The following is a 27698-nucleotide window of genomic DNA, read 5'->3' as shown; positions in this document are numbered from 1 at the left end:
AAAAAAACAACAACATCCAAGCTGTCAATTTTATCATCGGAGAGAAGCACCTGAAATCCTATCCCGCCGACAAACACTGCGCCCAAGCAGTCCTTTGAAAGTGTGATATTGTACACACTGACATTGCGATCACAAGTGCAACTCAACAGATTGTGCAGCTCTAGTTGCAATGCAGCACAGCAACTAAAATACACAAAAAAAATCCAAAACAAAAGAAGGAGCATGTGAGACTACGTCTAATGAGCTTGGAGGATGAGGATTAGGTTACAGGTGGGGCTAGCACATCATCTTTTTATAAATAGTTACATATGATTTCATTTGGAGACATAAAATACAGACTTTCCAACATATCCATTCATTTAAAATGTCAGGGTTTCACTCCTTTGCGGCACTAAAGCCCCAGATAGAGTCCATCTACCTCTGCAGAGGCACCAAAAGATCCACAAGAACAGAAGAGATCCGTTGAAGGCAAATAAGCACGGCTATAGTGGAAAAATAGTCCTGCTTAATCTGGTTTACATGGTTTTAACTGTGTATATCGGAGCTTTTGTACACCAAAAGTCCGATAAAAGTAGCCGTCGTCAATCCCAGACAACGAAAATCGCTTTAAATCTGATTGCGATAATCTGAATCCACGCAAAATGTAAGGAAGGATTAAAGTTTGACTTCTATAAAGGCAAAAATGAGCTATTTGCCCTACAGGTGCGTCAGAGCCACGCCGGGACGAGTTCCCCTACCGAGGCCGAGGACGGGGTGGTGCTCCACCAGAGTCCAGGCGTTGTCGTCCACGCAGTGGCTCTTGTAGACCAGCAGCTGACACACGTCTCTCGCCGTCATGTCGGCTGGAATCTCCACCACTTTGCCGGCGCCATCCTCGCTCCAAACCTTCACGATCTGAAGAGACACACGGCACAAATGAGAATGAGAACAGTGGAGGTCATGTTTTCCACGAGCAGGAGAAAGAGAGAGGAGAGCGAAGAGAAAAATAAAAATAAAAAAATAAAAAAAAGTGCGGTGCACGGTGTGTCCCGAGTTGCTCCCAGGAATTAGATTATGCGGAGAAAATAATAATTAAACAGCAGTGTCTAAATTTACCTCCATGACCAGGTCCACCCTTAAAAAAGGCTGTGTTCACATGATTCTGTCACTCGAACATGAAGTGGGCTTTAAAAAAAAAACAAAAAAAAACCCCCAGAAGGATGACGTCCAGGAAAGGCTGGCCTGCCCCTGCGCCTTCAAGTTCAGCCCTTTTTGTTCACAACACAACCAAACTTCGTCCAACACCAACAAATACGCATCTGAACCTCCGCAAAAAAATCCCACGTGCAAGAAACGGACACCTTCGGACAAGTCCACACAAAAAAAAAAAAAAAAAACAGAAAAAAGAAGACTCTTCTTTTAAAAATCCCACACTCACACTTCGAGATTGAAGTAAGTCGGTGAGATTGTAACGTGTTGAATTTTGTCGTTAAAAATGTCACCAGTTTGGAGCTGCGAGCGGGTCGGATTTAAAGCAGGAGAACCTCCCATTGTTGCGCCATTTTGAACCATTCCAGCCCAGTGCCCAAAGCGACATTTAAACCGGGTGTAATGTTGCCCTCATTCGAGTGCGCTGCTGCACAGATAACCCTCGCACAGGACTCTCTCTCACCAAGGGGGGAACCGACATCAGAAAGTGTCTGGAAACCACAGAAATGATGCCGAGATTATTTTCCTGGAGAACCTCATATAAGTGTGCGTGCTTGTGTGTTTTTCGCCCCTCGTCGAAGCAGAAATATTTTTCTGCAACTGAAAAACCGCTGCTTTAGATGACATGAAACAAGACAGAAAAACCGGTGATGGCCAAGGGGGCTGGACGGGAGGAGAGAGGGAGGGAGACAGGGAGAGAGGGAGGGAGGGGGCGGAAAATGAAGTCAGAACGAAAGCTCTGCAAAGTTTAAAAAAAATAAATAAAAGAACTCAAAAGGCTTGAAAACGCAAACTGCCTGGGAAAAAAATAAAAATGAAAAACATAAAACATCACCAGGAGCAAGAACAGCGACACAAAGGCTCACTCTGAAATCCGAAACAACGTCACTGCACTTCTTCTGCCCTCTGCAAAAGCCCAAAGACTGCCTCCTCTCTTCCCACATGCCCCCCCCGACAAGAAAAAAGAAAAACAAAAAAAGTTCATGTATGACTCATGAGTTTTTGTTAGAGAAAACTTTTAAAAACACTAAACCAAGAAGAAGAAGAAGAAAAGAGAAGCATGCTTCCAAACTGACACTCGGTCGCTTCTGGAAAGCCCGACACAAGAGAACTGGAGAAGAAACACACACTCAACAAACACCCACACACACACACGCAAACACACACACACACACTGGTCCCTTACCTCCACAGCCTGTAAGAGGCAACAGTCTGGAGAGCAGGATGGCATTTTCACACTGAGACGTTCTCCAGTGACACGGAGGGACACAGAGGGAGGGAGGAAGTCAGGAAGGGAGAGAGAGAGAGAGAGAGAGAGAGACCGAGCGAGGGAGGAGAGAGAGAGGAAAGGAAAGGAAGGGCAGATTGGCAAGCCGAATGCAGAAGAGGTAAGGGTGGGGGGGAGGAAGTGACAGAGGAAGGACGAAAGTAAATGAGAGGCGGAGGAGGCTGCCCGCTGTTCCTGTGCTGAGCTGTGAGGAGCGGTATGAGCAGTAGCTCCTTTCCTCCTCCTCCTCCTCTTCCTCCTAGTGGATTAACCCAGAGTGGGATTTTTTTTTTTTTTTCTCTTTAAACCAGGGAGCTGCTACCTGTCACGTACTCTCTTATCTCCAGGGTTGTGTTTCATCCACCTGATCCCCCCGGTGTCCAAAAAACTATCTCCGTCAGCTCCTTTTACTGATGGCGCCACACCATCCCACCCCCCTCTTTTTAAGACACGCCCACAACTCCTCCAGCACACATGCAGACGAGCTCAAACTACCGAGCCAATCGCAGGACGGAGAGACTCATCCCTTATTCTTCTGCATCTTCTGACATTTCCTTTGAGCGGGCTTGACGGTTTCAATTTCTAGCCCCTCCCTTTGCCTCCTGTCCTCTTCCTCCTCCTCCTCAGCTGCATGTGAAATACTGGGCAGAAGTGTTAGGACCATGGCAACATGTGTAATGCACACCGACAGCTTGAACATTCACGAGAAGAGCAAAAAAAAAAAAAAAAAAAAAAAAAAGAGGGAAAAGGAAAATTTGAAGTGGGAACTAATTGGATGCGGAGGCAAACGGATAACATGCCACGAGTTTGGGGCGAAACTGAAAGGGTCAAGGAAGAGCTAAACAGTTGCAAAGAGGGGGGGAGAAAGAGGAGTGGAGGAAAAAAAAAGATCTATGGAGGAATGTCAGTAATGCAATACTGAGTCATAATCAGGCTCATGTGTAGAGAGCCCAGGCCAAACCCAGCTGGCCCCTAATACAGTGTGCGTGAGAACTTTGAGGCACACACACACACACACACACACATTCTTGAATGAGGAAGACAAAATGTAAACTATGAAGACCATCTGCAGAAGTGTTTTTGTGTGTGTGTGTGTGTGTGTTTCTTTTTTTTTTTTTTTTTGGGGAGGGGGTTGCCCTCCCACCCGCCTTTTTTTCCACATTAGTGTTGGACTTTTCCTCCTGACTCATGCTGCAGTTCCTGAGAGAGCCGGGCTCCTTCAGACTACATGGAGTCACACGTGTGCAGGGAGTGCATGGACGTTCATGATGAGACGAGCGGGTGCAGGAAGCGATAACGAACACACCGCCTGCGTCACGAGGAGCCAACGTCTTCCTCCTTTCTCCATCTGCTTGATTCCTGGTCCGCTCTCATTTCCCCCCTGCTCACATCTCCATTTGATCTGTTTAATTTTGTTCCTTTAAGGATGTTATGCAAGGGACCAATACAAAAGATGGATAAGATGTTTTTTTATAGCAGAGAACTTCAAAGCAGAACTGGGTCTTTGATGTGGAAAAATCCACGTCCATGTCCAACACTTTAAGAACCTTGTTCAGTTTATCGTCTGGAAAGGGAAAAAGTGTCGCAATTCACCAAAACACGACGGAAGGCAGGATGAGAAGAGCATCAGTCAAGAAAGCAACCGTAGCGATTCTGCTATCATAACACGTCATAATCTGGCCTTTATGGAAGCCTGATAAAAAAAAAAAAATAGGAGGCCATTTTGGAAAAAAGTTTGGATAAAGTTAAGCAAAATTCTGGGCGTGTTAAAAGTTGGAAGGTTTCTATTGGAGTTATCAGGAATTGAAAAGGGGGAAAAAAGAGAAAGAATTTAAAATAAAGAAGTTTGGATTACTGCAGAATATGCCAGTTTCCGCCTATTCTGACTAAACTTTACGCATATATAATCAATGCTATTCCACATTCAACACTGCCTGCTGCAGCGGTACTGAGGCCAAACCCCCCCAAAACACACTGTGCATTCCTTCATCATGATGTCTCGGACCATGAACAGCACCTCCATGTTGATTACATAAAATAGAGCACGAATATTGCAATATTTACTACATATCCCAAGTATTATATTAGTGTTTAACTTGTAAATATCACACAGATGTCTGTTTATGACTAAAAATGTTTGTTTATCTGTGGATATAATAGTTTTTCTTAAATGGCATCCAATTTCTAGCCGATTCAAAACAAACCCCCCCTCCATAATGTTATTAAATTCAGAATATCTCTGAATTTCCCTCATCTTATCTTTTGAACATGAAACCGTTAATGTGTAGATTTGCAAAGCTGTGACAAACATAACCTAAAAGGTGCAATCACAACTAAATGAGGTTCTTCACAACCATATTTTCTGTCAATTTTTAGAAACGTGTGTATCGTTTTCATTCCTCCTCACAGTTGCGCATTGTGTTGGTCTGACACATAAAATCCCAATTCAGGACACTAAATCTAGTAAATGTAACAGGATAGAATGTGAAAATGTCCAAGAGGAAAAACATATTTTTAGCTTTACCATTGTTATTTGTTTAAAACTAACTCGCCTTGCCGCGTTTCTCCCTTCTTTCTGGTCTCCCTTCCCCCCTTCCTTCTCTTTTTTCCCTCCACTTTAATAGTAAAGGGTGAGAGGTGAAACGCTAACAGGGTTTATCGTCTCCTATGCCACTTATGGCAACACACACACACACACACAAATGCTATTGCAACATATTGGATTGAGGGGTTACAAGCAGACACCTGCGCACGTATGACCAAACACACACACACACACACTCTGGGTCAGAGGTCAAACACAGTAATCTGCACCTGGGTCAGAACCACTTGCCCAAGAGGTTTATGAGCCCCTAAACCTCTTTCTCTCCCCCTCTCTCTCTCTCTCACACGCACACATTTTTACACAAGCACAGATGTACGCACAATTGATCTGGTTGTTTTAAGCCGGAGCCAGCCTCTTCCTCAGTAACTCGAGCTGCAGAGTGAAAAAGACTTCTTTACTCAGTGAATGACTCTGCACACCGTCTGCTTTTCTGTGTATAAACATTGAGCGCAGCCAGCAGATAACCTCTCCAACGGCTTTGAATCAACAAAAGCACGGCTGCCTGCAACTAACAACTACAAGATGTTGTGGGGGTTCAGACTACATATTTTTTCTCCCCTAAAGCAAAAGAAAAAAAAAGCTAAACGAACAGATTTGCAAGATTGAAACAAAAATGTTAACGCTTTTGATGTCACTTTCCGATTCTTTAACTTTGTTGCAAGTTTCTTAAAAATGGCATCATGGATGTCTGAGCTGAGAAAAGGGGCCTGAAGCTGCAATATGTAACTTTATTTAAAAAAAAAAAAAAAGAAAAAGTTTTTGACACATTTGTGAAACCTCTGACTGTGTTATGACAATATAATTATGATTGATCTGCTCCACCTACTCCCGTCTGAAGAAATCTGAAGTTTACTGAACAAAAACAACCAATCAGAGCCAGGAGGAGGATCTTAGCGCTGTCAACCATCCCTGGGAATGTGCTACTAAACGTGCAAATGATGGAGAAACAATTCGCCTTGACAGGAAAATCAATGGCTATGCTAACTAGCCTTAGCATTCATAACAGGCTCTGTTAATGGGGAGAAGTTGCATCATAGCAGAAATCAAGAGGAGTTTAGGGGTTTGGAACAACCGTGTGCAAATGGGCATGATTGACAGCATTAAGGCCCGCCTCCTGGCTCTGATTGGTTGCTTCTTGTTGGCACTGGGAGAAGGCAGAGGAGCTAGATTTGTGTCACAGATTATTTTGCTTGTACTATGATGTCACTACATAGTGACAGTTTCAGCAAATATGTAAAAAAACCATTTTTTATAAAGTGATATAAGGACTGAACACAGTCTGAAGTTCAAGTCAATTCAACTTGAACTGTTAGAATTTGCAATTTTAAATGTATTTTTAGCTAATGATTCTCCACAAGTCCAAGTGAAGTCTTTGAACACTAGAGAACCATTCTGAGCAGTAAGCACATTCAAATTCAGCAGTCACTGATTCTGTATTTCTATGGAAGTTTACCGCCGCCTTGTGCTTCTCATGCCCAATTTCTAACGCCAGCATTTGACTTCCTGTTAGCAGTTGGACACTCTGGACTCTTTTGCAGCCTCGTCAGTCTTTTGTGTCAGTGAGAGTTCTTCAGGTTTCAGTCAGAGCTGATTACCTCTGCAGAGCCACCAAACTCAATCTGCAGAGTTTCACCAGAGCGGCGCTTCAATGAGGAGCTCAACTCCACACGACCCGGCAGCCGACACCGTGAGATTCTCATCAACTTTGAAAATATACAACGTGGGCCAAGTTCCACCCTTAACTTTATTCCCTTGATGTAGTCTTGTGCTAAAATTAAAATAAGATTTGATACTTCAAATTGAACAACTTTCTTTGAAATTGAAGAAAACAGGAAAGATCGTGACTACCAGAGGTGCAGAACCCAAGAATACTTTAATATCCATTAACCTAGCATTTAGGTAACATGGATATCTGTAGTTTAGTTAAAACAGAGTACGTTTGACTGGTTGTTACCTTTCAACACTAAAACCATATCTTCATTTCACTTCAAATTTAGCTCACAGTGACGTGACGTTTTTCAACTACCAACGGGGGACCCATTACCAAGACCTTTACAGGGGCAGTATTGTGTATTTTGTAGGCAATGCTATGTTTTTTAACACAATCAAGACACTGCAATCACTCTAAAATGTTGTATATCTCAAATATGACTTAAAATAAATTTGATTTTGTAATTTAATACCATGAAATTGGGCTTCTGTTGCTTAAACACTCCTACTTTTACTGAAACTCAACCTTCAGGAAGTCGTCACAACATGGCTCCTCTATTAATCCTTTAACGTTTCACTCATACGTAGCTCGTATGATGAGCTCCACAGATGTGCAGTTCTACCAGGTGTTTGCTAATTGCTGCTGGCTAGTCTGAAGGAGACAAGTGGGGGAGGAGCCCAGAAGCTTGGAAACTGCAGCTCAGAGGAGGAGCTGCGTCTCAAAGGCGGGGCTAGGTCCACCAAGGCGTTTTGTACAACCGAACGGTTGCTACAGGAGCTTAAAGGATTTCTCAAACACACATTAAAGAATCAAGGTAACGCCCCAGGTATGTTTTTAATGAGGGAATAACTTTGTAAAACAATATATAGCTCAAAAAAGTAGATTTTCCATAATATTGCCCCTCTAACAAAACCTCATTTCAGAAAGTCCAGACCTGCCCTGTGTGTGATCACGAGTCAGACTAAATGTAGGGCTGAATCGCTTCGTCACGATCAGTCATGATGAAAAAATTGTCAACTAATTTAGGGAATTCACAAAGCCTCTCTTAGAGGTTTTCCAGAAATCCTTGGGTAGACCTATGTATCCTATGTAGTGGGATGTCTGGACCTTGACCCATTGACCCCATGACCCAATCTCAGATAAGACGAAAACAACAAATCAATTAATAGATCAACAGTGCAGAAAGATTTCATATTTCTCAAAGGCTGTAGGAGTCTGAGTACAAACAAGATCTCCTAGGACTAAATCGTGCAACATTAAAATGCCAAAATGTTTCTTGTCAAAGAGTTATGGAGTTGCTGCTATTATGAGACTTTGTCTGGCTAAAAACATGTAAGCTATTATTATGAGCCCCAGATGTAATGGTGTTTGTTTGGAGCTTGACAAGCTGTTGTGTCTATATTGGAGACTTTTATTTGAACAGAAAGTCAGCTTTAAACCGAGACGGATTAAAACGAGGTACGAACAATTTTTGAAACACAGGGGAATTACCATTACTGGCTAATGATAACTGCTAGCCTCCAACTGGAACAGGATACACCGATTGGATTAGATTTTTGATTTGTGAAACTTTTACTTTGTGAAAACAACAAAAAAAACTGAGGATTTAAAGTTTTCCCCAAAATAATTCAAAAACCTAATATGATGTATAATCTCATGAGCTGGTTATATTGTTGCACAACTGCTATGTAGCTAAAAATGATTCCACAGGCTCCTTTTGGACCAGCACTCAACTTTATCTTCTTGCAAAGTCATGGAATGTAAGAGAGGCGGGGGGAGAAAAAAAATAAGTCTGCTGTGTGGTTAACCAGCAATTACTCTAACAATCCTTAGAAAACACTTTCAAGTTGCATCATCACACTGCAACGCTGCAAAACATTTTGTGCTTGGCAAAAACTACAAAGTTCCAGCAAATCTTTATTAAGCCCACAAACACCAGCAGAAATAATTACTCCGACCTGCATGTCACTCTGCACCAAATCCCCCCACAGTCAGATTACATCTCATTAGCAGGTAATGATGGAAATTGTTTGTGGTAGATTACACAGTGAACTAATGGCCATCCAGCTCACTGTACTGAGCGCACAGACATGGACGCGAACATGCACCTTGACTGATTGCAGTGGGTCAGCAGACCATTGCGTGCAGAAATACATCAGCTGACCTCAAATCATACGGGAGGCAGGAGTCCCTGAAGAGTGTGGGCCTAGGAGCTTTCTTCTTATTACACAAGATTAATCAGCGCTTAAGCATGTTTCTTTGAAGACAACTAATAATAGGACACAAGAGAAATCATTACATGGAAATTTAGTATAAAGTGGAGCAATAAGCACAGCCTCCACAGTCACATTAAGATGTTTTTTCCAAGTTGATTGCTGGAATACAGGAGCTTCCAAAGTTATTTACTCTACACCCGTCTGGTTGGTCTGTATGCAACCTGCAGCATTAACTGTGCCTTTTAAAAATAGCTCAGAAAATTCCAGACAATAAAGTTAAATTTAATAGTTTCTGAGCTCTGACCACTTAAAGTCCTGTGTGTGTGTTTTGAGGCCGGACTCAATACATTTACTTTTCTTTCTTCTTTGGTAAATATCTGATGAATTCTTCCAAAGCGGTATCAGGACTAACCAACCACTCAGGAGTCAAAGAAATTAAAAATCTGAAAACATTGAGATCATGCGTTTGGCATAATCTCAATGACTTAAAAGTGACTTAAAAAAGGCAAATGTTTGCACCAGACTCTTTTTTTGTTGTTTTATTTAAGGGTTAGAGTAAAAAGAGACATTTTTTTAATTACTTAAGAAAAATGACTGCTGATAACTGCTTAACTTCCCAATAACACTCTGTTTTGAGTTGGTCCATCACCTGAAATCCCAACAGAATCCATTAAAGTTATTAGTGATAATGTGACAACATGTGAAAAGGCTCAAGGGTTATAAACACCACCTGCATGGCCGACCTTTCCTCTAATCTTTGTCTGACTTTACAAGCAACAATTATCTAAAAATCAAACGGCAGAGCAAATAATGGACAGAAAACCCATCCAAGAGCATCCATCTCCAAGAAGGTCAGAGGTCAGGGTCAGCTGAAGAGCAGTAAACCAGAACCTGGATCAAGTTCAGTGTCTCTCTCAAAGCTGCTTCAGAGGAGAGCAGGGAGGCCGGCTGATACGCATGGCATTCATCCAAATCATCTGCTTGCAACGGAGGGTATATTTAACTGCTGGGTCCAACCCGCTGACCCTGATGTTGATTATACTGTCTCTGGCCACAAATAAAAGCTCGAGTTGCGTTACAGCCACGGTGCCAAAGCAAACGCATTTGCTCAACGATGACAGATGGGACCTGACCAAATCCCTGTGAAAGGCGGGGGGAAAACTCGGCTCAAATGAATGTTGCAAGGCTGGCACAAGCTGCATGGGAAATGGCCTTTAGAATGATTAACCATGAGAAATGGCTCTGAAGCCCCGACCAAAGTCGATTTAGGTCTTCTGACAGAGACATAATTCCAGCCTGTTAGCGGATCTTCAGAACAATATTCACAGCGACAGCCCGAGGAGAAAAACACCAGAGAACCATCAGCTGATCGTCCCACGGCACATATGTGTGACTCGTCTGCATTCATATGCTCCTCCTGCTCCAAGGCATGCATCATTTACAGACCTGCATATATTCATATGTATATGTTCTCATAACACCTACACAGGTTCTCTATGCCTGCTGTTTGCTTACATTTAACGCAACAGAGCGCCGCATCGCTACAGCAGCAGCACACGTCAGAGTCAGCCAGCACTTAAAGGGGCAGTATTATGTGTTTTTCAGGCACATAGTGCCATTTTGTAGCATAATCAAGCAACTGTTACCTTCAGTTGATATAAAAATTTACATAAAGTATGATGTAAAAGAACTTTTACTTCCAAATATAATGCCTTGAAATTGGGCCTCTGTCTCTTTAAGAAACTCTTTCTCTTTCTGAAACTTTACAACTTCAGGACATCGTCACAACAGCGCTCCTTTATTAACCTTTTAATAATGTTTTCACAAGCGTAGCACTGAGATGTAAACTTGTATGACGAGTTCCTCCAGGTGTTTGCTAATTGCTGCCAGCTAGTCTGAAGGAGCTGAGTGGGGGAGTCGTGGGAGAGGGCTGCTCTGTGAGGCAGAATCTCGGAAACTGCAACTCCAACGATGTGTGACACTAGGTGTTTGTCCTAGTGGCACACAGCTGAGTGGTTTCCATGGAGATCAGTTGCCATGGAGATTAAACAATTTCTCAAACATGCAGGAGATAATCAAGGCAATACTCCAGGTATGTTTTTGATGAGGGAATTACCTTATAATTGTCAATTTTACACAATACTGATTTGATTAGTGACAGTTTTATCAGCTCAAGACGAGTCGATGCTCATTTTGCGCATTATTTTACTAAAAGTAAAAATAAACATCATCCTTAAAGTCTACGCGCCACATGAAGATGTCAGTTCCTCAAATCCAGAGCGATCATCAGAACTATTAGTGTTAAGTAAGCCACCCTTAGCAAGCTTACTCTGAGTTTTACAAGTGAATATACAGACTTATATCCAACAAACCATTTTTATTTTAACAAGAGAGCTTTAGTCTGGTTTGTCCCACAACCGTTGTGATCTGTACTGACCACCAGTGCAGCAGAAAGAGCTGCCAGATCTCGTGACGGGAACTCACAGAACGACCTGTGAAAATAAGTCCCAAGGCAGAAACATTAAAGAAGCAGAGTGTGTGTGTGTGTGTGTGTGTGTGCGCGTGGGTGTGTGCGTGTCTGAGCTACTTTTGGAGCCTCCAATATTGTTACTGAAAAGTTGAAAACCTATTTGTTCCTTAATGTTTCATCATTTGAGACATGCAGTTTACACAGATCGTAGCTTGTGACCAAGTAGTTTCAGCATTAGCAGAAACTGACAAGTCGTGTGTTGGGTTAGCATGAAGTCGACCGGTTGTTTTATATCTGAAAGTGTGGTGTACCGATGTCCCAGTAATTAATGTGTGCATCTGATCAGGACCCCTCAACACTGGTCCACCGAACTTCATGTTTAGACGAGTTCCTGCTCCAGAACAGCTGATTGAGATGATTGTATAACGAACCCCAAGCACGCCATCAACTGGGGTTCATTAAATTTGTCAAAACTGAAACTTTTCTACATGTTCTTTCTTTGTCCCAAATTATATAATTTTTGGTCTAATTACTTCTCAATTATGTCTTCTGTTCTGAAAGAAAATTTGCAACCTTGTCCATTTGTTGCCATATTTGGTATCCTCAACCCTGCTTTAGTGCTAAGTTTTGCTCAAAGGGAGATTGTTGCTTTTACATCTTTATTGGCTAGACGTACTTTACCGTTACACTGGAAGTCTGATAAATGTCCCTCAATATCCGTCTGGGTTAAAGACAGGATGTTTTATTTGAAGCTTGAGAAAATTAAAAACAGCCTTCGAGGGTCTACACAGAAGTTTTACCAAAAATGGCAATGCTTTCTTTCCTATTTTTCAAACTTAGAAGTTTTGCCCAATTGATGAAGGTGCCTGCTGCTGAATTTTGTGTTGGTTATAAGTATGGGTAGTCATATCTGATGATGGATATATTTAATTATTTTCCATCAGGTTGACTGTGAGCAGAGATGGGAGGGTTTTTTTTTTTGTTATATTGTTTAATTTTCTTTTCTGTTGGGGGGAAAAAGCTGAAACTGCTGGATTGTAATTTTGGAATTCAAATTTTTGTGTAAATGTACTGAGAGTATCGATCAGTATGTGTCCATAGTGAGATGTGTATTGTGTATGTATGTTTTGGCTCTAATAAAAAGAAAAAATAAATAAAAAACAGGAAAGAATAAAATTTCATTAAAAAAAAAAAAATAAAAAACTTGAAACTTTTCTGCTCGACGTTTTCCTGTTAGTAAACCTTTGATTCAAAATTTTTTGAATTCCAGATTTTTCCAGGAAGCTTTCCAGAGTTCAGTCCTTTATGTTCATAATTAGATACAAAGTACAAACTTTTCCTGTAAATTCAGGCAAAAATGTTTTTACAGCAGGAAAGCGCAAGTATGAGACCTGACAAAAAGCAACACAAACAAAGTAGGAAGGAAGGCAAGAAGGAGAAGAAAGGGGGGATATGAAGAAGTTAAAGTAGAGAGAGAGGACACAATGCAGGAAAACACCGGGGCAAAGAAACACTAGGAAGAAAGGACAAAAAAGAAGAAATGTAGGACAGCAAAAGAAAGGAAGAAGATCGACAAGGAAGACTAGGAAAACCCTAGGAAAAAGGACAAAACGATGAAAGAATAAAAGAAAAAGAAGAAGAAAAAGGAGGAAGGACAAGGTGAGAAGACTGAATTAAGTACAGAAGGAAGAGAATCAAGAGTTAAAAATAAAGATTTTTTTCATACTCTTCCAGACATGGAAAATACAGATACTAATTTCCATACTTGTTCTTAAGCTTGAGTCATAAATACATATCCCATAAATAAATTGGGATAATCTTGTAATCTCTTTATTTTCTGCTAGTCTCAAAGAACCTAAAATCATATTTATCTGATATCGTCAATGATCATCGTAGTAACATTTTGAATTTAAACACAAAAAAACCAAAAGTACTGTTTGCATCGGTATCTGGAACGATGATCGCTACGGGCTAAAAGTGGAGTTGAGGTCACTCCTGGCCCAGTCCGAGGTCCGTCTCGTTCTGACTGTCTCTTGGACGCTCCAGCAACGCCCTGTGACGAGTCGCACTAGGCGGATCTGCTCCGTGCGAATGGAAACATTTACAAACTTATTGTTAGTCAGCCTGCAGACCGAATTGTGTCCCAGCTGGACCGTTTCTACTGGATGCTTCACTCAGGCTCCATTTAATTCATCAAGGAACCTGCATCCTGTACCAATCCACATAACCATTTTAATCAGTCACCGTTAGCTAACAGTGGGAGAGACGTCTCCTTAAATAAGCAACATTGCAGATCCAAATGTGATACATTTATCAGTCGAGCTCCCACATTTTAGGCTTCATCTACCAAAGTGTTTTCATCACCACTCTGCTAATGATAAAAAAAATGTCACTACCTTCCTACTTTTCCATCATCACAATGTAAAAAACACAGAATTTTACCAAGTAGTTTTTGCCCACCTTCTACAGTAAATATCTTAGTATGGTGGAAATAAGACAAAACTAACTTGTAAGTAACTTTTCAGCAACATATAGGAGTTTATTTTTAGTCAATAATTCCTCAATTTTGATGAGAAAGTGCTAGCTCTATTGGCAGATTATTTCACTTATCACAGGTGGAAAATGTCTTATTATAAGTTGAATAATCTGCCAATCCAATTACTACTTTTTCATCAATATTAAGAAATTACTGAGTTAAAACACGCTCCTATATCTTGCTGAAGAGTGACTGATAAGTTAGTTTTATCTCAGTTCAAGTGTACTGAGATATTTTCCCTGGAAGTTAGACAAACACTACTTGGTAAGATTGTGTTTTTGCAGTGCAATCAGTGCTCAGTATTATACAGTCTGTGCTAACTCAGTTGTGGTACATAAAAAAAAAATGGATGTAAAAGTTAGTTGAATGGTTAAATACACATCTAATGGAAAATGCTTGCCTGTCAGGACACATGGGATTATAGTTAAATGGACAAAGTGTGGACATAATGAAGATAATATGGAAAAAACATGAGGCAACATTTAGTTCGCCGTCAGCCTCACATGCACACAAAGGATTCTTTGTACGAAATGCAGACTTGCTTTGTGACTCCAGACCTTGTGAGATGATGTCAACAAAATGCTAAAATAATGCTTTTTCTTATCACGTATCTGTTATAGCCCATCTGGGTGAATAAGTGAGTGGCCATCTAAAAGAAGTTGTTGTTCAGGGTGGGCATCCTGAAAACATCTTTGAGACGGATGGAACATTCCTGGAACAGCAGGCCGAGCAGAGGGAAGGAAAGGCAAGACTGTGACACACACACACACACACACGCACACGCACACATTAACGCATATAGCCATGGTAAAAGCGTGTGAACTGCGGAAATGAGTGTGTCCTGTCAAATCCGGCAGACGGATTCAGGAGGTTCAGGGAGATCCGACTCGAAGACGTTCCCATTCAGGTCGTCGGCTCGGCAACGGAAGTCTGCACTCCGTCTGCGGCATCCTGGAGACACGGCTCACCTTCAACCCCAGCGAAACACGTCTCTGTTTGTGTGTGCATGATTGATAGTGGTGACGCCGCAGGAGCACACAGACACACACGCAGGGTCAGATAACCCAGGGTGAGATGCAGTGCAAAGCCAAAGTCAACACTCACTACTTTGACCCGAGACTAACGGGTCACTCAGCTGATTTCTGAACGCTTCCAGATTTACGTCCACACAAACTCACTGCCCCGTTACAATCACTACGATAAGAAGCTAAGAGGGAGAGAAATAACGAAGACTGCTAATACGCTCCTCCTCTTCCTGGTTTGTAATTTGATGTTTTTAATGTAAGGAGAATCAAGGATGTGGTGAAGGTGTACTTGCATGGCTGTCGGAGGTCTGAATCGGGCTGAGAATGGGGGATCCTGCTGGGCTGCACAGCTCTGGGAAAGGGTTGGGGATGGCGGGCAGGGAGGCGGGACGCAGGTGCTGCTCTTCCTTTAGGCACCTGCAGAGGGAGACAAATACATTTATGTTGTTGCCCCAGAATCGACACATAAAGAATAAAAGGCTGAACACTGAATGTTCGACTGGAATGTGAGAACAAAAATTGTCAGCACATTAAAAGTAAAATAAAAATAGGAAAATTACCCCAAGTTTCAAACTTTTTTGACAAATACAAATGTATTTGCTAAGCCTTCTATATGCTGACATGCCTAAATAAGTTTCAGTACAACTAAAACCCACCAGAAGTCGCAAAATTAGCACTGAATTGAGTTCATCTGTGTTGTTTAATATTAGTATAAATAGAGATATTTGGTGAAAGATGCTTGGCAAAGAGCAAACTGTATCATGAGAAAGCTGCAGATCCGGTTTAGTCCACAAATTTAGCCTTTATGCAAGAAAAACAAGCCACTATTGAAAGAAACTACAAGAAGTCCATCTTGCATTTAGCCACAGGCCACGTAGAGGATACAGCAAACAGATGATATGGTAAAATAAGACTAAACTTTAGCAAACAGGCATGAAGCTAACACCACATCAGCTCGAACACGCCATCGTCACGGTGAAATACAGTGGTGGAGGTATCATGGCATGAGATGGTTTGATTGAACAAGTACAAGGAAGCTTGTAAGAATCGATTAGAAGAAAAATAAAAGATTAAAAAAAAAACCCTACTAGAGGGTGAAAAAGACTTGATTGAAGCGAAGTTTCATCTTGCAGGAGGACAGTGACCCAAAGCACACAGCCAAAGCTACAAAGGAATAATAACAATAATAAATACTAAATTCCACTTAGAATATGTTAAAAAATGACTTGGAAACTGGATGTTCAGACGCTTTCCATTCCTGCTGAATGAACTTAGCAAACAAAGTCGCTAGATAAGCAAAGCTGGTAGCTACAAAAGACTTGCGGCTGGATTTGCAGCTGCAAGCTCATAAAATGTAAAAAACCATTTATCATTTTTCTTCCAGCTCACAATTATGCCCAACTTTGTGTTGGTCCATCACAAAAAAGGCAATGAAATACACTGATGTTTGTAGCTATAAAGTGACAAAATGTAAAGTGTAAAATACTTACTGCATGTTCATACATGTACACTTTTATTTTATTTTTTTAAACTACTTTATTTGATGCGACAGGGAAGGGATGAAACTGAATTCTGCACCTGATTTAGCATAAAATCAGCAGTAAACCCCCTTTAATCTAATTTACAGCTGAATTTGACCTTTAATATTCCAATGTAGCTATGAAGAGGAAAAGGGATTATTTCTGGAAGCTGCCAGCTCTCCTCTAATTGTATTTAAGGTGCTCAGATCCACACAGAGCCAGAGGCTTGGTGTGTTTACCTGACAGCCTGGATGTGCATGGGCTGCGAGTGCTTCAGTCCTTCCCTGGAGGGTGGCGAGGGCCGCAGGGGCGGGGTGTGGCGACGGTGGACCTGGCCGTGTCCCAGATGGGCAGCGTGGTGGTGGTGAGTCGTGTGCATGTGACCGTTGTTTAGGAGGAGAGCCGTCTCTGCCTGCGTGGACTGAACGCTCTCCACAGAGGAGTTCATGTCATTCACCAGCTGCTCCAGGTCCACGTCGTCATCTGTGGAGGCAGCTGGGTTGTGGGAAGAGAAGAGAAACAGAAGAAGAGAGCAGGAAAGAAGTGAGAGGCAGAGCTTAACACAGCTGTACCCCTCCACTCTTTACCATTCCTTATTAAGAGATTAACCAAGGTAACTTATAACAGGTTCCTTACCTACCTCTGGCAAAGATATATTTGAACAAAAAGGGCCCCATACTTTTATCACAAGCAAAAGTTTTTTCCAAGGGAAAAGACAGAAGTGCACTTGAGCTAGTATGAAAATGCAATGTAGCACCTTGTTACCCTGAGCGATGGCTATTTCATATGTTATTCAGAGTAAACGCTGTAGGACAACTAGAAATTTATTTTCTGTCATCCTACCCCGACACACTCAGTCTTACTTTCCCAATAATCACTGGTCAGCTCAAATTGTGGTGGCGAATAATACACATAAACCATCCAGAAATAATACACCCCAGCCATGATGTTTGCTAACTGAACCTTCTGGTTTCATGTAGTAGAAATGTAGGTTATCTAACAGATAATTGTGTCGTCTAGTATTACATCTTCTTCTTCCACATTTTTCTTTTTAAAGTGCATTTTTGTGCATTCTGTGTGTTTTCCTCTGAGGTTTTTGTGTCGTCTCCTTTTGTGGTTCTTACTGCAGCGCCGCCACAGGCGAGGAGGTGAACAGGTTTTGTTCATTTGATGTGGGGCGGTGTGAAAGCGAACCGCACCAGCTGATAATGCAACAAATGTTGCAATTTTGGTCCCCAATCGAACCAAGTCTCAGGTGTAAAAACACCCAAAGTTGGATTTTACACCTGGATTAACCTAAAAAGTTTGTCGAGTAAACTTCACCAATATGAAGTCTGACATTTAAAAAGACAGATATATCTGACAAAGTGTGGTGGTTCCAACCAGAAGCCACAGTGCAAACCAAGCCAGTATGAAATGTGAAGGATCATCACTGAACCGTTTTTAATTAGCTAAAGTCCTCCAGGGATTTGAGAGGCCAAGTGTCAATGAGCCTCAGAGTTGAGCAATGTGCTGCTCTAAAACAATCAGTGAATTCCTCTTGTCAGGAGGTTTTTCTAAGATTTAAAGAAAGACCTAGGCCTAGAGAGAGAGAGAGAGAGAGAAAAAGCAGGATGGAAAACAGTTCCCCTCATTGAAAAGAAAGAACTTCACATTAAACCCTCTTTAAAAGTCCACAACTGCCCCCTCAGAGAGTTTCTGCATGTGTTTGTGTATAGGCATGTGTCTAAAGCCCTTCAGTCCTGAGCGAGTCCCACCCCAACACCGCTCGGAGAATTCCAGACATTCCTGGAGGAAGAAATTACTGAGCTCTGGGAGCGTTAACTAGTCCGCTCATTGCACACGGTGGCTTAAATGGTCAGGACGAAGCAGAGCAGCAAAACAACGTACACACATGCACGCTTCAGAACAAGGATGGGACACCACGTGCAATGTGCAGCGCACACCAACACGTGCTTTGGATTATACAAGCTGTTTTTTGTTGTTGTTGTTTTTGTTTTTTTTAAAAGAAAACACTGTGCTGTGCTTTAGACACATGGCGAACACAAAGAGCAGAAGGGAATCTGCTGTTCCAAAAAAAACAGGAGTCGCGGCTCATGTTTGGATCACAAAGAGGCATGGCCCCACAGTCCTGCACACACAAGAAGCACAGTCTGGGACACAGGGTCAAGTGATGTTCAGGTTCATGAGTGGGACAGGAGATGGGTGTGTGATGGTGCCAGAGGACAAGGGGGGCTAAAACCCGGAGAGTGGAAAACGACCAACGTGCTTCTTATGTAAAGCTCAGACAAGCTTTACCATTTAATTTTAGATTAGATTGATTTTTACACATCAACTTTTGCCATTTTGTTGCTTTTTATAATAAAAAAAAATGAGGCAATGTTTACAAAGAGTTATCCCGTTTAATCAAAAATTTGAAACCAAAACGCGACTCTTCCTAGTCCCAAAAGTAACGTCAGCAGCATGGCTGTGGGAAAGCAAGAGTTACGTTAAATAAATCTGCAGCACCAATGACGTAAAGCTGCCATCACATGGTTTCTTATAATGTCACATATGTCAGGGTAGCCAACTGTGGTTCCTCTGTTTGGGTTTCCAATTCCCAGTGAGAAAACAATAAAAACGTCTTTTGAAGTTGGAATTCTGACTGGGAAATTCGGAGTTGGCCGATCAGCTCAGGGTTTAAAAAAAAAAAAATCAACATGGCTGCCATGCATACAAAAAGTAGTGAAAGTTACCAACATGAAGTATTTATTGGTACTTCAATCAACTTTGATATGATTAAATTGGCTTCAGAAATAGTGCTGTGAAATATTTATCTATGCATATGTTCCTTTTGTTTTGGATCAAATTAAATGGGCAAAATGTTCTGATAGCTGCTTGTTCTGTACATACAAGGTGGCAGCACCAAATCTGATACCAAATCCCAATATTTTCCATCTTGCAACTTGGTTGTGCTGTAACTCCTGGTTCTGACTAAAACGCAGCATAAAAACACAGTTTACATTTGTCTGAACCACGGATGAGAAATTTGTCTGGTGGCTTCTTTTATTTCTAGACGGATAATTTACCATTTCTGAACATGAAGAAATAAAGTGCGTTGTGTCAATCAAGTGGAACTAAATGTATAAAGTTGTTGTCTATAATGTTAAATGTTTTGAATAAAACTTGCTTTTAAATTAAAATCAAGTTGAGGATTGTAAAATATATGGCTTGAATGTATTACAAACTGTAAAACTATCTTTTACACTCATTCCAAGCATTCAGCATGTTGGGTTCAGTGATCTTTTCTGGTGTAGACAAAACATCTGCATGGCATTCCATGAAATTAATTAACATTATTATCGGGTCACTGATGGGAATCCTTCAAAGATGCTTAATGCGACATACTTTTGTACATCATTGAAACACGAGAAAGATGCATAAAAGTGTGACAGGATATAAATACAGGGATTTTAAATGTCTTTGGCTAGCTATCCACACCAACATGCTTTTAAAGTGCATGGAGACTCACTGTTTCAAACAACGAAACAGTGAGTCCTTTGTAATGGGATGAATGTTCACCTGAGCTCAAGTCCATCCATCAAAAACTTTACTTGGCACCAACATATTCGATGAAGACGATGTTATGGAGTAAGTCCCAAGAATAAAAACACTCAAGTCAACTGCAGAGGAAAAACATCTGGATTGTAAACTCCTGTCTTGGCCATCAACCTGCAGCAATGAGCCACGATTACAGTAATTTTAGTCCATGGAAAATACAGGAAGATTTTTATCAACTGGGGCCTTTTGGAGCAGCAAGCGTTCGCTCTTGTCCAGGATCGCTTTTGCTGGACTTAATTGAAAAATAAGCAGCTGCCGCTGGCGAGTTGAGATTTCCGTGGGCATGTTTTAAAATGTAATTCATCTGCGTCTTGGCAAAACATGGGAACAAACCCTTAACTCAATATTTTATATCCGCTAATATGGAGATCCCACACCACGCACACGCTTCCAGGTTTTTAATCTCTTTTCACTGTTGCAAAGGCGCTTTATCATTTAGCCTACCAGAGTCTTAAATAAAATTTTTTTTTTAAAAAGCAGCCTTGTGCAGCTTTAGGAGGATAATGATGGTTTCATTGGCATTCCTCTCCCTCCTCCTGCGGCTGGTTTGGCCAACTCCACTGTTGGCTTTGCACAGGGAGCCCAGAGGACACAGAAAGAAAATGCCTTCTCCTTCTCGTCCATTTACTTTGACCTGGAATGTGAAGGACTTGCTGCAGCTGTCTGGTTAGCATCTGACAACAAAACATGCCATGCAAAAGTGGATGGTCCATTCCTCTAAGATCTCAAAATACACTAACCCGAAGCCACAAAAAACAGCAATTATTGATCCCCAACCACCGTCTAGAGGTCAGTAAGGAAACCTGGAGCGTTTTCATTATGAAACATAAGCATAGTAGTTAGTATTAGCCTGAATCTTGCTTATCTTTTTGCTTACTTAAAATACTTAACTTATCTATTAGCAAAACACATCTATAGCGCTTGTTTTGCAGGTGGTGCTTTTAGGCTTCGCTGCCAATAAAGCATGTTGTCAGGTTATCAGGAAGTCAGACGGGGCGATCATAAACGAAGGGTCAGCAACCTGAGCCGATCTAAATATAAACCAATCCATTAGTGAGGCTGATGTAAAGTGTCTGAGTTGTGCACGGCCAACACGTAACTTTATCCGAGTGACTTTGACTCAAGCTCGTTCTGTTATGTGCAAAACTTTATTGTGGAGACTTCCACTTGTTTTAAATCATTCATGGCTGCTGTGTAGTGTTGAAGTCCACGAGATACAGTTTTTTTGTTCAAATAGAGATATGATCTTTATTTTATTCTACTTTACACAGGTTTTAACCCTTAAACAGACGTAGTTGTACACAAGCTTTTAGAGCGGATAAATCAGGGTTTGAACAGGAAGATGTACATAAATGATAATAAGTAACATTTGATGACCTTTTTGACAGAAAATTGCCCAAGGAAGTCTGATGGGTGCATCTATACTACAAACCTAAAACAAGGACAAACAACCTGCAATTCATCGTAATATCAGCTGTAACTTACTGGGATTAAAAATACATAATTTCACCTCAGGTGAAGGATGTAAAAAGATCAAAGATTAAAAGTTTGCTGCCTTAAGGAATAAAAATCATATTGCAGATATTTAAGCACTAAGATTAGCAATTTAATGCTCTGATGTGCTTTATTCTTTCACAATATTTAAGTTTTCTTGAACAAGCAAGGGGATAAATAAATATGAATAATCTCATGTGTCTGCCTGTCAGAATAAGGACCTGCTTTACCTTCCTTAATCCCCGCAAGCCTATACGTGCATTGCTATGAGTTAATTTTATTAGACTGATTTATGTAGCTTTGCATTATCGTGATTCCTCATAACTATGATTTACGATGAGGTTGTGCGTATACGGGGAGGCGTTGTGAGAAAAGGGGGCGTGAACAACGTCTCCATATGGTGAGCAGAGCATGAAGTGATGAGGGGAGACAGTTTCCTAGATGGTGCAGAAGTTGGGCAATTAGAGAGAGAGACTTCTAGGAAGTCAGCGAGCGTTAAGTAGGCCATCATCTGTTTGGCTCCATGAAGACAGCAATCAAAAGAGGAGGTGATGTGTGAAAAATGGACAGAACAAAAGCTGTAGGATAATGGAGCAACGTGACAGAGGAATATTTTGCCTTTCAAAATTCTTTGCTGCATGACTCAAGAAAAAGAAAAAAAATACAAAAACAATGATTTATAATCATGTTTTCTGCAAAACAGCAACTATTTATTGGGTTGCCTTTGTGCATCTGCATCTGTGTGAGTGAGTCACCCTTTCTTCGCTTTTAAATTAGTTTCAGAACGCTAAACCATTGGAGAAATGGTCTCCACAACAGAAATTTTAATATGAGGATCTTTTCCAACCCTTATCAATGCAGTACACTTACCTCACACTAAACACATATGTGGGAAATTAGAACCATTTGTTTTGCATCGTGACCACAAAAGGTGGAACATAACTTTCCCCAGTAAATCTGCCTCTTGGCATACTTTATATGTAACTGTATAGTACTTTACCCAACCTAGTTAGATTTAAGTGTTTATTACTGAGCTGGTAATAAAAATAGCACAAAAATGAGCAGGTTTGTCAGGAAGTGATGCTTTCAGAGAATGGTCAGCATCAATAGGCAGTTTAATTAAACTTGATGAACTCTGCATGTGGACAGAGGAGATTAGGGCAAAACACCAGCTCTCTTACACAAGGGAAAATTTATGTATTTTATTCCAAGGTAAGCAAAAAACTGATTTGTCTGCTATGTAAGCACCACGTGGTCACACTGTTGCATATTTGTGTAATGCAAACCTAATGCTGCGTTTGTTGACTTTGTGACCATTTGCACGAAAAGGAGCATAAACCTTGTTGTACTTTGAAAGTGACAGAAGTTACTTTCTTAAATATTCTCCTCTTGATGCATGAAATCACCTCCCAAGTTTTTCCTCGTTTACTAAATTTAAGCAAACATTAAACATTCTCAGCAGCGAGACATGAATGCAACCATTTTGATTGATGATTGGACTCAGATCTGTTTTTGTATTACTTACTGAAATGTTCTATAATGTGTACATTTTTCCAAGTGTGTGTTGTAGTTTAGAGCAGTCTGAAGCTCAACTTGGCCAGAATAACTTTTTAAAATTATGATTATAAAAGCTGTCCAGTGATGCCTAATTAAGGGATGATGTCATTTGTCAAAATTTAAGTTAGTGGAAATTACTTTCTTATGTAGGGAAATGAATAAATAAAAGTAAATTTATTCATTTTTAAGCTTGAAATTTGGAAAGTGTGAATTATAAATCTGTGTAATCTGAACTTTGAACTAGCTCTTGTGAATTAGCACAACACTGGAGGAAAGTGTGTCCTACATTCATTACGCCCAATTAATTGTGTTTCATTCAGTTTTCACATCAAACGTCAAAAAATGTGTTAAACGGCCTTCTACAGAAATGGATGTGGAGGAGGGAGGGGCGTTACCATGGTGATGTGGCGAAGCTTGACTGGCTGTGCGCTGAAAGCCGGAAACGATCAGCTCCTCAGGCCGGCGGGAGGAAGAGCGCTCCATCCTTTCCTGCCCAAAAAAAAAATGTAAATCTTTAATTTAAAAGTGAACGGAATCTGACCACACCCTTAGGATGCCGGAGGTTTTCCTGAAGGATGAAATATCACGAGCTCAAACGGCTGAGGGGCTCTGCTCTCCAGTAACGTCAAGCCATATGCTAACCCCATGACCCTGCTGACCTCCAGCTGTCACTGCCACATCTGTCCAATACAAACATGAAGCACGTCCTGCAGCGTTTCGGTTTCATCAGCACATCTGCAGCTAAAAGACAAAAACAAACGGAGCATCCACAGCACTGTCACACATCTGGGGACACAACGTCACGTTCCTTAACACACCGGCTAATCCGAAACAGCCTCGAGGCGAGAAAGCTGTCGGAGAGAAACAAAGGCCCAAAAGCCAAATTTAAAAATCTTCCCTTTTCCAGGAAAAGGAAGAACGCGGAAGCGTTGCTTCCAGGAACTGCTCATGGCCAGGAGACTTGTGGTGCGTGCACACACACACACACGCGCGCACACACACACACACACACACACACACCGGCTCGCATCTCCCCTCTGTGCTTCGAAAACATCCATAAATGCCAGGAGTGAGATTTATAGCTCTGAGAAGCAGCAGCCAAAAGCTTTCCAAGGAAGACAGCTTGGCTGCTGGGCCTGTGGTCTGATTGCGGACTTTAGCTACAGCAGCTCCTCTGAACTCCCACTGAAAACCAGCTGCAGCAAGCAAATATGCACCATTTATACTTTAAACGTATAGCAGTATCTTTAGAAATGATCACAAAACATGAAAAAAAAGAAAAAACCTCTACAGGTATATCTTGATGGTGCTGCCCAGTCCTGCATCAGCCGGCCTCCTCCAGGGCACAAAGGCAGTGACTGTTGGAGGAAGAACAGCATTCTGGGTCCAGTAGGAGTTATCAGTAGCAGCACTGTTAACTGCTGCTAAAAAGACCCCTTAACTGGAAACACTCTCGCTATAAAAGAGTCGATTATAATGGTCGCATTCCCCATAAACCGTCACAATGAACTCTGATGCACTTTGACTGACTCTACGGCTTTAAGGACCCAAACAGCATTGAAGCAGCAGTACCTGACAATTACAATTTAATAAGAGTCTTTTATGTTCTTTTTAAGTTCATTTACTTTTATATATATTAATATATTTTACTACATCCACACTCATTGAAGTGGTCAAACTGAAGAAGCAGAGAAATGATGAGGATTGTGGAGAAGCCTCAATGTTGGAATTTGATAAACATTGAACTTCCCTTTGAGATTTCTAAAGTATTTTCAAATTAAATTAAATACAAAACAAAACTTGGTGCTTTAACAAATTCAACTTGGTTTTTTGATAGGATTTCTTGCAACACACAGGGTCCGTTTGTAGTCATTACCAATATTTCAATTGGGAAACATTGAACTTGATTAGCAAAGCTGATAGTAAAAGTAGTCTTTAGTACTTGTGTTGAAAAAGTGATTATTATTTTGGATCGGTAAAATTTCATCCATGGTGCATAACTAGTGAGAGCTTCTAAACGTTTTTCTTACAAAAACTACACATTTGGATGTTTGGAAATGTTTCCAGCTGTGTGAAAAGAAAAAGCCACGCACCACAAGTGACTTGTCTGTTAAGTGACCAACTGAGCATCATGCCCCACTATTTCACCCGCTAACATGTTTAAGAATGTTAAAAATAATGTACATCAGTCTCCACAAGAAGAGTGTTTATCAGAAAACTTACCCCAAAGTTTAGTAGTGGTGTGAAACAAAGGAAGAACAATGAGGGTAGACACAATGAACACAGACACAAGTAGAGATGGTACAAGGAAAAAAGACAGAAAACAGAAAAAATGAAGATAAGGGAAGGGTGGAAAGTAGGAATGACATAAAGAACAGAAGAAAGAATACAACATTTAACCAGATGGGATAAGGAATAAAGTCTGAAAATAGAAACATTTTTCATACTTGTTGATACTTTGAAAATACTGAAATATTAAATTGCTCAGCCTTTCCTCTTTCTTTCCTGAACAACTAAAGCCACGACTCAACGAAGCTGCAAGTCTAAATGTTTTGGTGTTGTGCAACGTGAACAAATACACATTTGCAAAATGTAAACTTACCCACAAAAAGATGGATTTGCAGAGAGAGACAGAAAAGAAAGAAAGATTTACAGCCGACTCAATCTGATGCATCTCTGGCACTGCTCCAAAGCTCTCACTGAGATACACACACACACACACACGCACACAGGAGACGGGAGTGGAGCAGTGCCCAGATTCCCAAACATCCCCAGCGTTATGTATAGCATTATGTAAGTTCACACGGGGACGGCTCATTTGCTCCTTATCTGTACAAACTACACCCAGAGAAAAACTCCACGGGAGGTTGGAGGGGGAACATGCAGTCTCTTCTCAATTGGCAAACTTCACACAAGAACACACAGCGACGTTATAGCCAGCTTCTTTCTGTTTAACAACCTAAATCTGCTTTTTTCCCTGCACTAAATGTAGGATGGAGGAATGTTTTCTGTGGAGACTCAATTCACTATTCACTGTGGTCTTACTGGAGCAAAGACTCCTTCCTGGAAGCTAAAGAGAACCAATCCAACTTAATGTCAGCTCAACAGGAGCTCTGCAGTCCCACGGTTTGGGCTAGCAGGAGGCTCCACGTTTGTACCTCCACCCAGAGCAACAAGGCGGCTGACGTTACGTCACCTCCTTCATCCGACTCCGAGTCGCAGCGAGACGTCACAACGGCAATCCCAAAAGCCTGTCACAAAACAAAGTCCACAGCTTGTTAATGGTGTTTGTTTAGCAGTTCTATTTATAGGGCTCCACAATGCCGTTCAACCAAATTCCTTAGGTTACTGGAGAGTTGGAAAGGAGAAAACCCCAAACGGAGAAACAAAGGGCTCATTCTGCAAGGATTTGGACACTGGACGTGGGTCTGTTGTGTTGCAGAGACGCCATATTTCACCGAACCAGACCGACAGACCCCAACCTCGAGGCAAGAGGCCTTGCTACTGCACACATGTAGACCCCAAGAGAGGTTTGCAGAACTATAATCAAGAGGCTGCCCTTTCATGCAATCCAATATTTAACTATTGCGGCTCCCACATACTTTATCCGTATCCAAACAGACGATGGGCAGTCGCGTGACTTTGGCACGTTCATCATTACGCACACTTTTCGTACGACGGCACAGACCATCTAGGACACACCACTCCCGCTTCCGTGTCCATCAGGAAAATCACAGCCAGCACATTCCAATTTCCATCCAGGAGTTATTAACCAATTGCCAATCATAGTATAATATAGTTACTTAGTGAAGAATCATACAAACGTACGTAATTTCTCACTGTGTTAGGTAAATGTTCCTCAAATGTATTTGTGTCTCCTACAGACACAAAAACCAGGTAGTGGACTAAATGTTCAAGCAGACTAGTTGAAGGTAGATATCAACATTGATGTGATTGGTCAAACTCCTGCCAATCACTCAGCACTTCGCACAGAGCTCTGTTGAATAGTTCGACCCGGGTCTAGTGTCACGTTCGGCAGGCGGATATCCCTGCAAACAAAATGACACAATTTTCATCCTGCGCCTACGTCAATATGGGTCGATTTCTGAAGTCTGGATTAATGCCGGTGCCTTTAAACCTTTTCCAGCAGCATCTAACATGAGCAAAACTCTCTGGCAGAGATGTGATAAACTCAGCTGGTCACTGGTGTCAAGGTAAATCAAGATTTTTAAAAGTTCCTGTGGCTTTCTGGCCGTTTAAGGATATGCTGGAGAAAGTGTCAATGTGATCAGAGCTTTATCTGGTTGTGTGAAGCGCAAGGTAAGCGTTGCCCCTCTGCACACTGCTGTCCAGCTGGCTAAAACTGAGCTGATACCATCGCTTACAAAAGAGTCATAGTCAATAGCTTGGAAAATATTTCAGGTTGTGAAAAAGGTACACAGTCATGATGTGGGAACCACAGAACATTTCTGTTGAACAGCTGATTATTGACTATTTGAGCAGAGAGCC

At 41.3% G+C, this 27698-nt stretch overlaps 1 protein-coding gene across 4 annotated transcripts in view; it reads right to left on the bottom strand.

Moving 5' to 3' along the window:
• Nucleotides 1–27698, bottom strand: part of LOC122844104 (growth factor receptor-bound protein 10-like) — a 53407-nt gene that overhangs the window by 21322 nt on the left and 4387 nt on the right. Inside the window, exons 3-6 of one of the 4 annotated variants that reach the window (XM_044139296.1) lie at nt 23585–23678; nt 16778–17033; nt 15312–15435; nt 738–894 (exon numbers count right to left, since the gene is read on the bottom strand). In XM_044139296.1, the coding sequence (XP_043995231.1) occupies nt 738–894; nt 15312–15435; nt 16778–17033; nt 23585–23678 (631 nt within the window). Of the gene's footprint in view, nt 1–737; nt 895–1095; nt 1173–2374; nt 3075–15307; nt 15436–16777; nt 17034–23584; nt 23679–27698 lie in introns of those variants that run through there. The other 3 variants (XM_044139299.1, XM_044139297.1, XM_044139298.1) reach the window with 3 other exon arrangements.

Source organism: Gambusia affinis, linkage group LG14 (genome assembly GCF_019740435.1).
Source record: "Gambusia affinis linkage group LG14, SWU_Gaff_1.0, whole genome shotgun sequence".
Classification (NCBI taxonomy): Eukaryota; Metazoa; Chordata; class Actinopteri; order Cyprinodontiformes; family Poeciliidae; genus Gambusia; species Gambusia affinis.
The sequence above is the reverse complement of the archived record's forward strand: the minus strand, read 5'-3'. Positions and strand labels throughout refer to the sequence as shown.